The 14,338-nt window shown below is 59.5% G+C and overlaps 1 protein-coding gene across 2 annotated transcripts; it reads right to left on the minus strand.

The window, feature by feature from the left end:
* Positions 1 to 117: 117 nt before the first annotated feature.
* EZH1 (enhancer of zeste 1 polycomb repressive complex 2 subunit) lies at positions 118 to 14,057 on the minus strand. 2 transcript variants are annotated; one of them, XM_068418942.1, is made up of 20 exons: positions 13,994 to 14,057; positions 13,244 to 13,364; positions 12,538 to 12,666; positions 12,114 to 12,233; positions 10,948 to 11,068; positions 10,157 to 10,330; positions 9,143 to 9,245; positions 8,711 to 8,874; positions 7,791 to 7,882; positions 6,881 to 7,061; positions 5,859 to 6,055; positions 5,346 to 5,437; positions 4,749 to 4,789; positions 4,431 to 4,556; positions 3,267 to 3,445; positions 2,585 to 2,680; positions 2,131 to 2,212; positions 1,945 to 2,025; positions 1,461 to 1,545; positions 118 to 1,342 (listed from the first exon to the last, which is right to left on the minus strand). In XM_068418942.1, exons 1-20 carry the CDS (start codon positions 14,002 to 14,004, stop codon positions 1,282 to 1,284), a joined length of 2,256 nt encoding a protein of 751 aa, XP_068275043.1. In that variant the 5' UTR covers positions 14,005 to 14,057; the 3' UTR covers positions 118 to 1,281. The 2 variants fall into 2 exon arrangements, with proteins under 2 accessions (XP_068275043.1, XP_068275044.1); XM_068418943.1 differs by lacking the exon at positions 13,994 to 14,057 and adding an exon at positions 13,529 to 13,600.
* Positions 14,058 to 14,338: the final 281 nt, after the last annotated feature.

Here is a 14,338-nt window from a genome sequence, read left to right on the forward strand (position 1 = left end):
GTGCCAGTGGCTGCAGAGGGGGCAGCCAGGCCAGGCCCACAGCTGGCAGGGGACAGGCAGGGAACGTGCCGCTGCCAGCTGCCCCCGCGGGTGACAGAGGCCAGCGAGCTGCAGGGGGACGTTTGCTACCACTTTATTAGGACGAAGGCTACAAGCCACGTTATTTTTAAAGTGCATTATTATTCACTGTCAACAAACCACAGACACAAGCCCGGCATAGTGCAGATACGGCCCAAGTGGCAGAGGACGCTGAGCTGAGAGCAGGGTCGGGGGGAGCCGGGGGGACGGAGGGGACAGGGAGGGGGCTCAGGCAGGTGCCGGGTACAAGCGCTGCTCCAGACAGACCCAAACCCCTCTGTGGCCCAGGAGGGTGTCACGGACAGCAGGACGGACAGACGGACAGCCTCGCCTGGCAGGAGGCTGGGGACGACGCAGGGCTGTGCCAGGGAGTGCCCGGCTCCCAGGGCAGACCCAGCACCCCTCTGCCCTCGTGGGCCCCAGGGCCGGGATGGGGCTGCGCCCTGGGCGCCCCACGGCTCCCCAGAAGAGTGGGGCGAGGGCCCCCGTGCCGCCCACCTCTGCGCCATGCCCAGGACAACCACTGCCCACCCTCCGCCCCACTGCCCCCCCAAGGGGTGAGGGCTGTGGCCCCCTCGCTGCCACATCAGGGCTCAGCCGGGCGCCATCCCGGAGCACCCAACAGCACCCAGCATCAGGCCGGGCAGCGGCCAGCAGCGTGTGTGGCTCGCAGGGGACAGCCCCATCCCTCAGGTCACCCAAGGCCCTGCTCAGGGAAGAGCCCCCACCCAGAGTGCCCTGTCCCAGGCCCGCAGCAACGTCCCTGCAAAGGTGCCGCCGAGGAGCGACAGGGCTCCCTCCACCCCGGCGCCGCACCTGGGGCCCGGCTGCCGCCTGAGAAGGATTAAAGTGCTTTTTTCTTTTTCTTTTTGCATGGGGTGCTAACGCCAACCCTCACCCTGCCAGGGAGGTTATCCCCTTATCCCCAGGGCTGGAGTGTCAGCTTTTCTCCGAGCCCCAGCCACCCCCGTCCGTGCAGAGCCAGGCTCCAGCGCCTGCCCCAGCCCCGGGCTGGCAAAGCTGCCACCGTGGCAGCAGCCGCTCGCACCCCTGCCCCGAGTCTCTCTCCGGGCGTCTGGATGGGAAGCAGCACTTGTGACACACACAGCAACGGGAGCAGCAGAGTCATGTCAGCGTGAAGCGAACATGGCGTTGCTTACAAGGTGCAGCAGCCAGGCGTGTGGGGACCGCCCCACACACAGCCTAGATGATATCCGTCTCCCTCTCTATGCCGACATACTTCAGGGCGTCTGCCTGGCTGTACCTACGAGACAGGAAGGTCACGGCTGCTGTAGCGACCTCCCGTGCTCCCCACAAACGTGCGCACAGAAAGCGGGGTCAACCCTGCAGCCCAGCCCCCAGCCCAGCGCTCCCCCAGGCACCTGTAGTCGAAGAAGAGCTCCTCTCCCGCCTGGATGGCCCTCTTGGCAAAGATCCCGATCCGGTGGTCTCCGTTCACCATCACAACTGCAACCAGAGAGGCGACATCAGAGACACGCAGCTCCCGCTCGGGCCAGGGGGTCTCGCAGCCCTTCTGCCCTGCCCGGCCGCCGGCCAGCCCCCGGGGCCACGGCACCGAGCTCCTGCCCGCAGGAATGTGGTGCTCCCCGGGGCCCCCCAGCCGCTCTCTAGCAGCGATGTCTCCCTGCGAGGCCAGGGCCACCGCGGAGCCGAGCGGGGCCCTCACCAGCAGGAGCTTGATCTGCTGCAGAGAGGAGGAGACTTGCCCAGGGCTTTGAAGTTCTGCTGCTCCTACAGGCTCAGGGCCGCTCGGGACCCAGGAGGATCTGCTGCAGTATCAGAGCTGAGCAGGACCCCATAAAACCTTCTCCCTCCCCAAGATCTGCCTGGGCAGGTATATCTCACCTTTGGCGTAGCAATTGGGGTTCACCGAGTGATTGGCAAAGCGGATTTTATTTCCTTTGCGGGTGGCGTCGACAACAAAATCTATTAGGAAAATAAAAGAAGAAAACTGTAGCGTAAAGACAGGCCACCAGCCCCTTCCCAGGAAGCCCAGGTCCCCTCTGGCCCTCGAAGCCCCAGGCCAGTTACCGTTGTTGAGGTTGAAGAGGAAGCTGGACATGTACTTGTCATAGACCTTCCCTCGCCGGTCAGCCTCATCCTGTGAAATAAGCTGGAGAAGGGGAACGCCTTGAGGGACTGGGCACAGCGGGGTCACTGCGAGGAGCAGCGCCTGGAAACCCCCTCCGGCCCCTGGGTAGGAGCTCGCCAGGGCTCCCAGGGAGGGAGCAGAGAGGAGCGCTGGGCTCCCAGGGAGCAGCACACACACAACACGCTCCTCCACGGCGGAGGGCCTGGAGGCACCGAGATGGGTCCCAACACGGTGCAAGATTCAGTGTCTAAAGCTGGCCAGAGCTCCCCACGGCCACGGCTGGGGAAGGCAGGGCGTCCCCGCAGCCGAAGGAAGCACTGCCACCACACGTGCCACCACACGTGCCACCACACGTGCCACCACACGTGCCCCCGCGCGGGCAGCGGCACTGACCTCACCGCAGTACTCGGAGATGAACTCGTTCTTCTGCACAGACTCCTTGATGAAGGTCCCCCAGCCCGCGACATCAGACGGTGCCAGCAGCAAGTGCTGGAGCCAAGGTGAGAAGGAGACGGTTACGGTGGGCAGGCCCCCCCACCCCTGGCACCCAGACCCCCCCACCCCCGTGCACCAGGCAGGCCAGGGAGCAGGCGGGCAGAGCTCTGCACGTGCCGGGTCAGGGCAGTGCTGCGCTGGCTGCCACGCTCCCAGTCCCGTCACGGGGTCAAGTAACCCCAAGGCACGAAGGGGTTAGCCGGGGCCTGTCCAGCATCCCCTGGTTTAAGGTGACACACAGCTCCCTGTAGACTCACACATCGTAGCACCACGTTGCCTGACACCCACTAATTCACATCTTTCTCTGAACTTTGGTCTCTGTTACATGCAGTCCCTTGCCCTGACCAGCAGAATTCAAGACCTACATTCCTCTGGAGTCACTTTTTACACCCCCTTGCTCTCACCCTTCCTCATGTAACTCCCATCTCCTGATTTTCACACCCATAATCCATACTCCAGATAAAGTGCTGCAGAAGCCTGGGGCAGAGCAGCTTCTCCTCCAGACCTCCTGGCTCAGACAGCCGCGGGTGGCTCGCACACCCTCCCGCCCGGGAGCCCTGCTCGCCAGCTCTGTCGGTACCTTCTTGAGACCTCGCTGGATGCTGCAGTTCTTGCAGGAGACCACCTTGCAGTCCCAGTGCTCCGAAGCCCCGCAGGTCAGGCAGAGGTCCGGGTCGCACTCCCGCACGGCCAGGTAGCAGGGGCACTGCTTGGTGTTGCACTGGGTTTTACAGCGGCAGCCTGGGAAGCGGTTCTGACCTGCAGCAACACAGCCCGCGGTTTCGCACCGTGAGGTTTTTCAGCCCCGCAGAACACAGGAGCTCCTCCGAGCCAGGTCTCACCCTGGCAGGCCCCGGGCAGGCACAGAACCAAGCCCATCCACCACCAAGGGCCACGCCACCCTGCTGACCTAAGGAAGGTGCCTTTGTGCTCACACAGAGCCCTACACCCGCTCTGCTCTGGGCAGGAGCCCCCACCCCGCTGTCCTGCACCCCGAAGTCACCAGGGCAGCGCTCACTAAGAGCACAACGAGAGCAGGGGAAGGTGAGGCAGCCCCGACCCCCAGGAGCTGGAAGCAAGTCACAGAAAGGCTCTGTGTGCCCAGGAGCTCTGAGCAGCGCCCACGCCGAGCAGAGCACAAACTGTGCACAGGGTCCTCCCCGTCTGCGTGGCTGGAGGTGCTGATCTACCTCTTGGGACTAAGTACGTGCATTTGAAAATAAACCCGGATAATATAAACATAACAGACTGGTACAAATAATCTTGGAGCCTGAGCTGGCTCCCTGTCACCCTGTAGTCCTTCCAGCCCCAAGCTGTGTCATTACCCCTAACGAATCCGCCCTCAGCAGCCCCACTGATGTGGGCAAGCGTGGCTAGCTCCACTGCAGAGCTGGGAATGGAAGCCCAGAGAGGAAAAATAACCACAGCAGAGCAGTGACCCAACACCCACCCTAACTCCTGGCCATACATCCTGCTCTGGGGGAACCAGCAGCATCACCCGTGGGTTCTCGGTGCTGGATACAGACACACGGACGAGCATTCTCTAACAAGAGCGCGTGTCTCAGCTGCTGAGTCATGGGGCAGCACGGAACAGTTTCCCCCTGGACCGCAGCAGACTGCTAATCTAACTGCTGCAGACAGTCAGAGCAGCGAACACAGGAACAGAGCAGGCCTCCTGCAAGCCCCAGCCCCGCGCCCTCCCTCTGGCTGCTCTCCTGCCCCACCGTCCCACGTCTCTCCTTACAGTCAGGGTTGCACTGGCAGAACTTCTCACAGAAATTCTGAGTCATGATGCAAGGGCAGGAGCTGTCACAGGGATGCTCGGGGTGGTCGCAGGGCTGGTAGTTGTACACCTGGGTAGGTGAATTATCTACAACAAGGGGAGAAACACCTGGATTAGAAGCTGCATATTGCAGAGCCGAGGAGCCCGGCTGGGGGAAGCCGCTCCGGGGGCTGGGGAGGAGGACGAGGCCGTCCCACTGCGTGAGCCAGAGCCGGAGAGCTCGACCCCGCGGGGAGCAGCCTCGCAAACCGCGCGTGCCGCAGCCACAGCAAACGCTACCTTTCTTCAGCTGGATCTTCCTGCAGTGCGCGGCCCACAGCCTGGAAGGGAGCAGAGAGGGTCTGAGGGACGCACAAGCTCCGTCAGGAAGAGCCGCCCACGGCTGCTGGGCACCGCGAGGCCGTCTGGCAGCTTCATGCATTAATAACCACCAGCGGCCGTAAAGCCCAGAGAGACGAGACCGAGGCAGCCGCAGCATTAGTTATTTAAGGCAAATCCCAGAGCCAGAATAATACTGGACAGACTGGGACCAGCCCACAAGAAGTAGGCTGTAAGTCAGGGAGCTAAGGCCAAGGCTGCTGCAAGGACGGCGGCACCGGCCCCCCCGCAGCAGCACGGCACCGCAGCCGAGCACCGCAGCCGGGCACCGCAGCCGGGCACCGCGCTGCCCTCGCTGTGGGGCTGAGCCCCCCCCAGAGCCAGGGCAGCAGCACCGGGCGAGGGGCCGGTGCCCAGCCAGCAGCCCCAGCAGCCCCCTGCGATAGCGGGACGTGCGCACAGATGGGAGCCAGATGGGGATTACCAGGAACGCTCTGGCACAAAAAGCAGTGGATCTGGTTGCATTTTAAGAACAAAACAAGCTTGTCCAACACTTGCCTGTGCTTCCTTTTCTTCTTCTGGGATGGATTCATTAATTCGTTTGTTGGCAGTTTTGTTATAAGTGATTCTTTCACTGCAAACTGAAAGACCTACCAAAGAACAGAGGCAAAAAGAAGAACAAAGTTCAGTGTACTCAAGTTGGTTTTATCTAAAGCATAAACAGAGTGTAGGCAAGAACACAGCGGGGTCCCAGTCCCTGGACAGGCAAGCGGGCAGTTCTGCCCCACGCTTCACCGACCATGGCTGTCATTGCTTCTCTTGCCTGGGAAACAAGAGCGCCCGCCCTGCCAGCGTGCCCGGCTCACGCGGGGCAGCCAAGAGCAGCGGGCACGCACGGGGCTCGTCCCGCAAGCAGCAGCAGCAGCGCTGCAAAGTAACCACGCTGAACTGCACGAAGTGTTGACGCAACACATTCCTCGAGGCGGTTTGTGGCACAGAAAACAACACGCAAGCAGCAGGCAGGGCCCCCTCCTGCCCCCCCCCAGCAGCTGGCCCTCGCCAGGCACCCACCTGCCTGCACGTCTTTGTTCCCAGCAGCCTGGCGATGGAGCAGAAGTTGTTGAAGTAGGTCCCGTGGAAGACGCGGAACAGCGACTCCTCGGCTCCCGTCCACTCCACGGGCTCCTGCGGCGTCTCCACGGCGAAGAGCTGGGAGGAGGCCGGGCTCAGCTTCTGCTTGGTGGGGGTCTGGCAGCGGGAGTTCGCCTCTGGCAGGGAAGGCAGATGTTAGGCCAAGCACAGCGTGGGAGAACACACCCTGGCCCTCACAGCTCCCGAGGGCAGCGGCCGCCCCAAGGGCCCGACGCTGCGCCTCACCCCTGCCCCTCCTGGCAGCCCCGCGCCCCCTCCCCGCCGCACGCTCCAGCCCCTCGTCCGGCAGCACCAGAGCCACCCTGACACCTTCCCCTTCCAGGGCCGGCGCAGGACAGAGCCCCCTGGGCAGGGCAGCAGCACCAGCGAGGCCCGAGGGCGAGGAAGCTGCTCTCTCCTCCCCTGCCCAAGATGGGACCCAGATGCACGGGAGCCCTCTGCCCCCCAGGAGCTCCTTCTGCCCCGGCCACCACCACATCCCTCGGCGCGGCAGGAGCAGCTCGGTGCTCATCTGCGGCACCGAGGCAGCGCTCGCCCCTGGCAGGTCCACGACAAGTCCCCGGCCACTGCTCCGTGCCGCAGCAGGGACAAGGGCATGGACCGGTGCTGCCTGGGCACTGCCCTGCCGGGGGCACTATCCCCGTGCACAGGGGGCAAGGGCTTGGGGCCGAGGGCTCTTGGCTTCGCAGGTCCCAGCAAAGCTCTGGCTTTGCCTGGCAACATTCCTCCTTCCTGGGAGCGGACAGTGAATCCCGCAGCGAGGGCAGGGCCTGGTGTCCCTCGTGTTGGTCTAAGCCCAGCTGTAAGCACCAGCTCGGTTTGCTAACTCTGAACTCCGCGCCCATGCGGGACGCAGAGGCGAGGCAGGGAGAGCCGAGCTGCGAGGTGCCGCCTGCCCTCCCTGCTCGCACGGACGGGGCGTCTCTGGGGCGGCATCGTACCCGAGGAGCTCGAGGCCCACTCGTTGCCCGTGTCTCGGTCGCTGTCGCCCTCCCTCGTCTCAGCGACGGTGGAAGCCGGGGTGTTGGAGCAAGAAGCACCCACCACGTGGTGCCTGCGGCGGCGCCGGCCCGAGCACTTGGACCTGGGGTTGTGCAGCACAGCGAACTCCTTGGCTCCTTCCTGCAAGCAGAGCAGAAGACAAGGCAGGTGGCAGACCAGGGAACACAAAGGCTTTTGCACAGGCCCTGCGACCCGCCACGCGTGGTCACTCCAGCGAGGGCCAAGGCCCTGCCAGCTGCCCGCACTGCACGTTCCTGCTCTGCTTCCTTCAGCATCGCTGCCCGGTCAGGGGGGGCTCCCCATCCCTGTCCCCCCATCTGCTCCCCTGCCTCCTGCCCTGGCAACACGCTTCTCCTGCCCTCTTCCCCCCCGCAGCTCCCCAGGACACCCCGTGTCCGAGCCAGCAGACCGGCTCCGGCTGCACCAAGCGCACCCACCGCCCTGCAGCCAGCTCCTCCGCTCCGAGCTCTCGTCCCCAGGAACAGCCAGGCTGTATTCCTGACAGGGCGTTTTTAAAACAGTTCCAGCCTTCCCCACACACGCTAGATTCCTTCCCCAGCATTTTTAACCTGGCCTTCATTTTTCAAACACTGCACTGAGTCCAGAGAAATCATTTGTCACCACAATTTCCCATCTGCTAGCTAAGAAATTAAGTCTTTCTTGGAGATTTGCTAAAATATGCATCTGGTAAGGTCTGTATTTGGATTCACGCTCCCCCGAATCCAATGAAGACTAGAACTAATTCTGAAAAACCATGAAAGCTGTGAAAAGGACCCACAGAGTTCTGCAGAGCAGGGCTGGCCAGGCCACTTCTCTTGTGGTGTCAAAAGCAGCAACGCAGAAACATACCAGCCAGAGGAAACAGTCTGCTCCGCACGGATCTGGCTCGATCTTGGTCTCTCTATTCTTTCGTTTGTACACATTAGGAGTAGCATGAAAAGCTGTAAAAATAATAGTTATCTTTACTATTAGCATCCTCCAAGGGTCTTCCCCCATGCTGCAAGGGACAGGGGCAGCACGAACTCAAGGAAGGTAAGCGGGAGCCTGAGGCCATCAGCAAGAGCGCCCGAGCAGCACGCCCAGGCAGCAGGACCTCCTGGCCAGCCCGGCTCCAACCCAGGACAGGGACCCAGCAGCACTGGGAGAACACTCGGGAAGGAGAGGCCATAGGAAAAAGATCTGCTTTCAGACTGGAAAAAAAAGACCACATGATCTTAATATTATATCTTTTAATAAATAATTCACTGGAAAGAGTCCTGTGACTTTCCAAAGACCTGGGAAACAGCAGGTCCAACAGCTAACCAGTATCCAAAAGGCTTTGGCAGGACAAACCGCAGGAACACGACTAAGATGAAGCTGTAAGTTCCAGTGAGGCAACAAAACACAGGGGCATGTCCAGACTTTGGAAGTGAAACATTCATGCCTTTCCCTGACGAGCTTCTGCAAAGCAAGAGTAAAGTCTAGTCACGGCAGTATTTCTGGCACAACCTGCCAGGAGGCTCGAACGCGGCGTGCTGAACACTGGTGAGAAAGAGGGGACGGCCACGCAGGTCTGTTTACCATCCGCTTGAGGAAACGAGCGGAGCCGTCTTTACAAAAGGCTTCTGGGCACCTGTCAGCTCCTAAGGCTCCACTGCACACGCCGGGGAGGCACCACCCTCCAAAGGCTGCAGCACAGACACTAAGCAAGGCGTGCAGAGGGATGAAGCACTGAGGAAAAATGAGGAGAAAAGGGCTCTAGGGAAGCGTCCGGCCGAGACTGCACTTACGATGCAGAAAACAGTCGTATTTGAAGCAGCGGCGGCAGAAGAGGGTGTGGAAGGAGTGCAGGGACTGCTCCCGCTGCACCGACTTGGCGCACGGCCCGTCTATGTTGGGGGTGCACTGCGGCGGCAGCACGTTCGGGTCCGACACTTCCGTCAGCTCCCGGTACCTACGTGACAAAGAGAAACACCCACGGATGTGCCTGCTTCCCTGATTCGGGGCATTTCACACGGCTGCGCTGCTGCCTGGGCCAGCAGGACTCTGGCCCGGGTACCTTGAGGCTAAACTACAGCTCCTAACGCTCAAAAATCGCCCTGCTCGCGGCGCCTGCGGGCAGCCGAGCTCTGCGCTCTGGTCAGAGTACGGTGCTGTTTTCCAAAATACAGACTTCAACTGTTGCTAACAAAGGTAACAGACAACAAGCAGAGATCTTCTACCTCTCCTTCATGTCATCCGGGAAGCCGTACTCAGGAAACATGGAAGAAATAGCAGTGAATATCATGTCGTTGGGAAACCGCTTCTTCGAACACTTCTTGTTACCTAAGGGAAAGGAGAGAGACAATCCCTCAGCTAAGCTGGATGTGGACATGTCTCTCCTTCTTCCACACAGAGCGACTCCAGGAGGTGTTGGGGATTGTATTTTAAGAGACAGAAATGTAATCCCACGTACAACGGATAAACCTTTTGTCCTGCAACTAGGCCAAGACATTTCCAGATGCAACGCGCTCTGCTGCTTTCAGAGTAGCACAACGTACTGATGGAAGCACTAACAGTTTCTTAGGGACTGTTACTATTTATTACCACGACAGGATTTGCAGGCAGTGCTCTTCTACACCTGCACAAGGTCCCGGTATCTGTGCTACCCGCATCGCTATAAACCAAAGACAAAGACAAAACTACCAGTCAGCATTCCTAAGGTCATGCAGGACACATGAAAATCCCACAAACCAGCGCTTCCTCTGTGCAACAAGAACTCCAGGTGGCACAGGAGAGGGAAGAGGAGCACTAACACATGGAACTGGGTCTGGAAGGGATTTTAAAGGGTCCACCTCCCTGGCCCACTGCAGAATCAGCTCGGCCTACAAACCACTGACAGCTGCTTGCCAGACCAGCACTTTGAAACCTCCAAGGGCAGAGATCCCACAGCCTCCTCAGATAATACCCCGCTGCTTTGCTAATCTTACCATGAAATCATTTTCCACATGACTCATCTAAATTCTTCCTCACCACACTTTAAGCTGGTGACTTCTCACCCTGTCCACAGGGGGCAGGGAGAACAACCCATTTCCCTTCTGCTTTCAACTACAGTACCACGGCCTGCCAAGCTGGTTACTGCCCTTAGTGACATGTTAACAACCAAGAGTGACGGCAGGAGAGCGCTGGCCAGTGACCTGGGCAGGGCAGGATGGAAACGTGACCGACACAGCCCCAGTTTCTGTGGCCAAACCCACCTTCCACTGCAATTCGCTTTCTTTTCCTCGTGACTGGCAGCTCCTCTTTCCCATCCTCCTGTTTAACCTCGGAATCGTTGTGTCCCTCCTCTTCCTCGTCCGAGTACTGATTCAGGGCGTTCACCAGCTCCAGGAACACAGCATCGCTGATGAGGACTGACCCTGAAATCATTTCTGAAAGACAGATGTCAGCCAGCTTGTGGGAGAGCCATCACTTTTCACACCCCTCGTGGTGGTAAATCACAAGCCGGTCACACGACATTGTCAGCAACTAGAACCTGCCATGCAATTTTGTAGGGATAGGTGGGATCTTTAGAGTCACAAGAGCTGTGTATCACTTTTAGCAATCTGAGGACAGGCCATACCAGAGTTTTCCACTGCCCTCCTCCCTCCAGGCAGAGTTTTATGATGGGGCAGGCAGCACTGGAGGGAAACACACTGGCTTTTCATTTCTGAAAAGACTGATTAAAGTCTTGGCTAAGGTCACAGGCAAAACGAGGTCGCTGAGCCCCTCCTAACCTCCAGCACGTTTTTCAGCACCCCAGAGCACTCCTGTGAATCCCCATGAACAAGAGCATCGGCTCCCGAGCACCCCAGGCCTAGAATGGAGCAGGGTATCAAAGGGCAGGACTGTGCCCTTGCAAACCAGAACAGCAGGTCTGTTCCTGGTTTTCTGCTCTAAGAGCTCCCCCTGAAAAGCTGGTGACTGCTGCCACCTTTTGACTTCTTAACTACTTTGATATGTCATTTGCAAGGGACTGAATGGACAGTGCTGACCGCTCCCAGGTTACCTTCCTCTCCATGAACCTTCCCGTCATAGTTATTAATAAGTTCTTCAATGAAAGTTTCATCCTCTTCCTTCACCTCATCTCCCATGTACGGGATATTGCACAGAACAGTTTCATCCTCCACCTGAAGAGAGACCAGACACAATTCAGAGAGCCAGCGCGTGCCGATCCCCAGCCAGGCTGCTCCTGTCCACTCCGACCCGCAGACAGCGCAGCGCAAAGCAGAGGCTCAGCCTCCCTGGCTGCCGTTCCAGATGCCTCATCACTGACATCTCATTGTTATCCCGTGCCAGCAGCATAACCCTGACCCTTAAAAGTGCAATTTGCTTTAAAAATGAAGAGCTGTGCCTCCAAGGCTTACAGACACTCAGAAACACACATACTGCCAAGAACAATAAACAGCCAAAAAATGTCAGAGAGGCTGTGTTCAAGGCAGAGCAGAACTGCCACAGTGGAAGGCAAACGGGCAGCTCGCTCCCGGGAGGAACACAGCCAAAGCTGAGGAGCGTCCTCGCGTTGGCCACAGGAGCGAGGACATCGGGCCTTCACTGCCACCGCACCACCGGCCGCCTCTGCATTAGTCCCTGGTGTCACGACTCCCCCAGTTCGCTGCGGGAGGCTCCGGAGAGCCCTGCAGCTTGCAGGAACACACCCACACGGGCAAAGACTCGGGCCAGCCACAGACCACCTGTCTGGGTAACAACCCACCCCAACGGCACCACGCCGACGTCTGCGTTTAAATCACTCCCCACACTGCTACCACAGAGGAGCTGATCCTCAGCAGCACCCTTACAACGAGACCAGCACGGTAATCCAGTCATGAAGGAAAGGACCTGCCTAAGAAATAAAACTCTACGTTTAAAAGGGAAGAAAAATCTTAAGAAAAAAACAAAAAAACCCCAAACATATTTACTCCTTGAACCCTGTGAAATAATGGCGGCACCATCAAGGAGTGAGGTGTAAAGGAGAGACAAGCTGGGTAAGGCAGCATGGATACAAGGCTGTTCTATGGGATTCAACAAAACAGCAATTAAAACAATACTTTCAGTCATCTCTCGAGCAGACATCACTTGAAACAAGTGGGCTGCAGAAGTCATAATCGCTCCACAGCCACGTAACAACCACAATAACCGCCCCAAGATCTTGTGCCCCAGAGCCTTCCCACATACCATGAAATTCTGCTGAAGAGGGGACCAGGAGTACATAATGGGCACCAGTGCCACCGTGTTCAGGGTCCTCATGTACAGCGTCTGGCTTGGAAATCCCGGGAAAAGGCTCTCCACAGTACACTGGGACAGGAGCACAGAGAAGGGCAGTGAGGAAACCGCCCTGGAGGCAAACACAGCCGGGGGAACCCGCACTTCAGGACAGACACAGTGGAGCCCTGCACTCCCTCTTTGGGACTCCTTCACAGGACAGGCCTTTGGGTTTGTTTTTTTCCCCCATTTCTGCATCCCAGAAGAGTGCAAGGCATGGCCTGGCACTGACATAGCACAGCACACACAGAAAAACACCCCGTATCCTCACAGCTCCCTGCAAAGCCCTGGTTCTCATCCACCCCTGCTGCTGCCGTGCCCTCCTTCCTCTCCACACCTGTTTCAGGAACGGGTGCCCGCTGACTGGCTTCATCAATTGCACCGGCTGGACCCGAAGCTTCTTCCAGTCTTCATTCAGAATCTGAGTCTTTTCATGAACCTTTGCAAAGTTGGCCACAAACAGAGCCTGAAATGAGAGAACGCAGCACTCAACATTTAAGAAGTCATGTTGGGCTAAAACCCCTCCTGAGATTTTGTTTCAAGCATCAAAACACGCGCAAGGCAGAGCATTTCAAATTGATGATACTCATCAGAAGAACTTCTAATTAAACTCAGTATTGGTACAAAACCGTGCTGAAAATCTACCCAACAGCCAGTAGCTTTTAACTCCTGATCCCAGCCGACCTCTTCTAAAATCCTGCCTGCCAAGGAGAGGAGCATCAGAGCAAGTCATCTGAAACCCACCAGCGCGGAGAGGGTTCAAGCAAGGTGATACTGTAAAGAACAAGGGGAAACGAGTCCTCTCGCTGCAGTTATGCAAGCGCTCGGTCAACGGACTTCTCTGTACAACAGACGCTGACTGCACGGCTCTAGGCTAATAAGGGGAGACATGGTATGTCTTCAAACTCATCCAGCTTACAACTAAAATATAGCTTTGCAGTTTACAGGATGAAGCACCATCTGATCGCTGCACAAAGACTAAAGTAAAGCGAAGTCTCTAGGAGACACCCCTCCAGCTAGAGCCACCATCGTTATGCCTTTACCTTCGCTCCCATGTTCGCCTGAAACCTCTTGAGCTGCCGGAGACGCATGTATTCAGACTTGACTTTTCTTTTCCAGTACATAATACACTTTGACGTTGGAGGGGTGGCGATTTCCATTTTTCTGTACAAATACAGAAAGAATTAATGTCAAACAGAGAGCTTAATCCTGTAAACAAGCGCTATCAGAAAAAAAAATCCCCGTGGATTTTAACTGCCTCACAGGCTTTAACTAGAAAAACAACTGCGTAAACCTGCAGCAGCCCTATTTATGGAACAACCACGCACCGAAGAGCCTGGGGAGCTCATGGACCTCGGCCGCAGCCGGGCACGGGGGGTGCTGACCGGGCACCGGCCGCTCCTCCCCCCTGAACCCCGCCACCCCTCCACGGGCTGAGCCGTCCCGCCTGCCCCGGGTGCCCCGCTGCACCCCGAGAGGCCCCGGGGGGTTTGCCCTGCTCCCCCCCGCTCCCGCAAGGACAGGCCGCTGGAGAGCCGCGGGCCCGGCGGGGGCAGCAGCGGCTCTAGGCCCGTCGGCGGGGCCGGGAGCGGGGCCCGGTGCTCCCCCGGCCTGGCTCGGCCCCCCCGCGCCCAGCGCTGCTCCCCCCGCCCGGCCCCGGGCCCCCCCGCGCTGCGCTGCCAGCCCGGCCTGGCACCGGCGACGGCACCGGGAGCTCCCAACCGCCCTCCCCCGGCCCCAGCCGGTACCACGGGGACCCCCCCGGGACCCCCCTGGCCCGGGCCCGCACTCACTCCTCGGCCATGGCACCGGGGCGGGGGAGGCCGCGCGCCCCTGCGCAACTGCGCCTGCGCCGCGCCTGGCCCCGCCCCGCCGGGGGAGAGCCCGGTACCGGCCGGGGCGGGGCGTCCTGGGCCCGGGCCCGGACCGGCAGGACCCGGGCGGAGCCCCGCGGAACCGGGCCGGGCCCGTTCCCTCCCGGAGAACTCCCGCACCAGCTGCGGGGAACGGGCTTCACCCGGCGGCTCCGAGCCCGGTTGCCCGGTGCCCAGCCTGCCCCGGTGCCCGCCCACACTCGGGCTCTTCCCGACCCCACCGTGCTGCGGGTCCCGCGGGGAGCGCTCGGCGGGGCAGCGCCC

Source organism: Nyctibius grandis, chromosome 26, assembly GCF_013368605.1.
Source record: "Nyctibius grandis isolate bNycGra1 chromosome 26, bNycGra1.pri, whole genome shotgun sequence".
Classification (NCBI taxonomy): Eukaryota; Metazoa; Chordata; class Aves; order Nyctibiiformes; family Nyctibiidae; genus Nyctibius; species Nyctibius grandis.

Bases quoted from the DNA above. Each gene is read 5' to 3' on its own strand.
- EZH1 (XM_068418942.1), bottom strand. The intron at 2,681-3,266 runs GTACCGACAGAG...CCTTGGCTCCAG, and splicing joins TCCAGCGAGGTCTCAAGAAG to CACTTGCTGCTGGCACCGTC. The intron at 1,546-1,944 runs GTGAGATATACC...CTCTGGTTGCAG, and splicing joins CCCCAATTGCTACGCCAAAG to TTGTGATGGTGAACGGAGAC.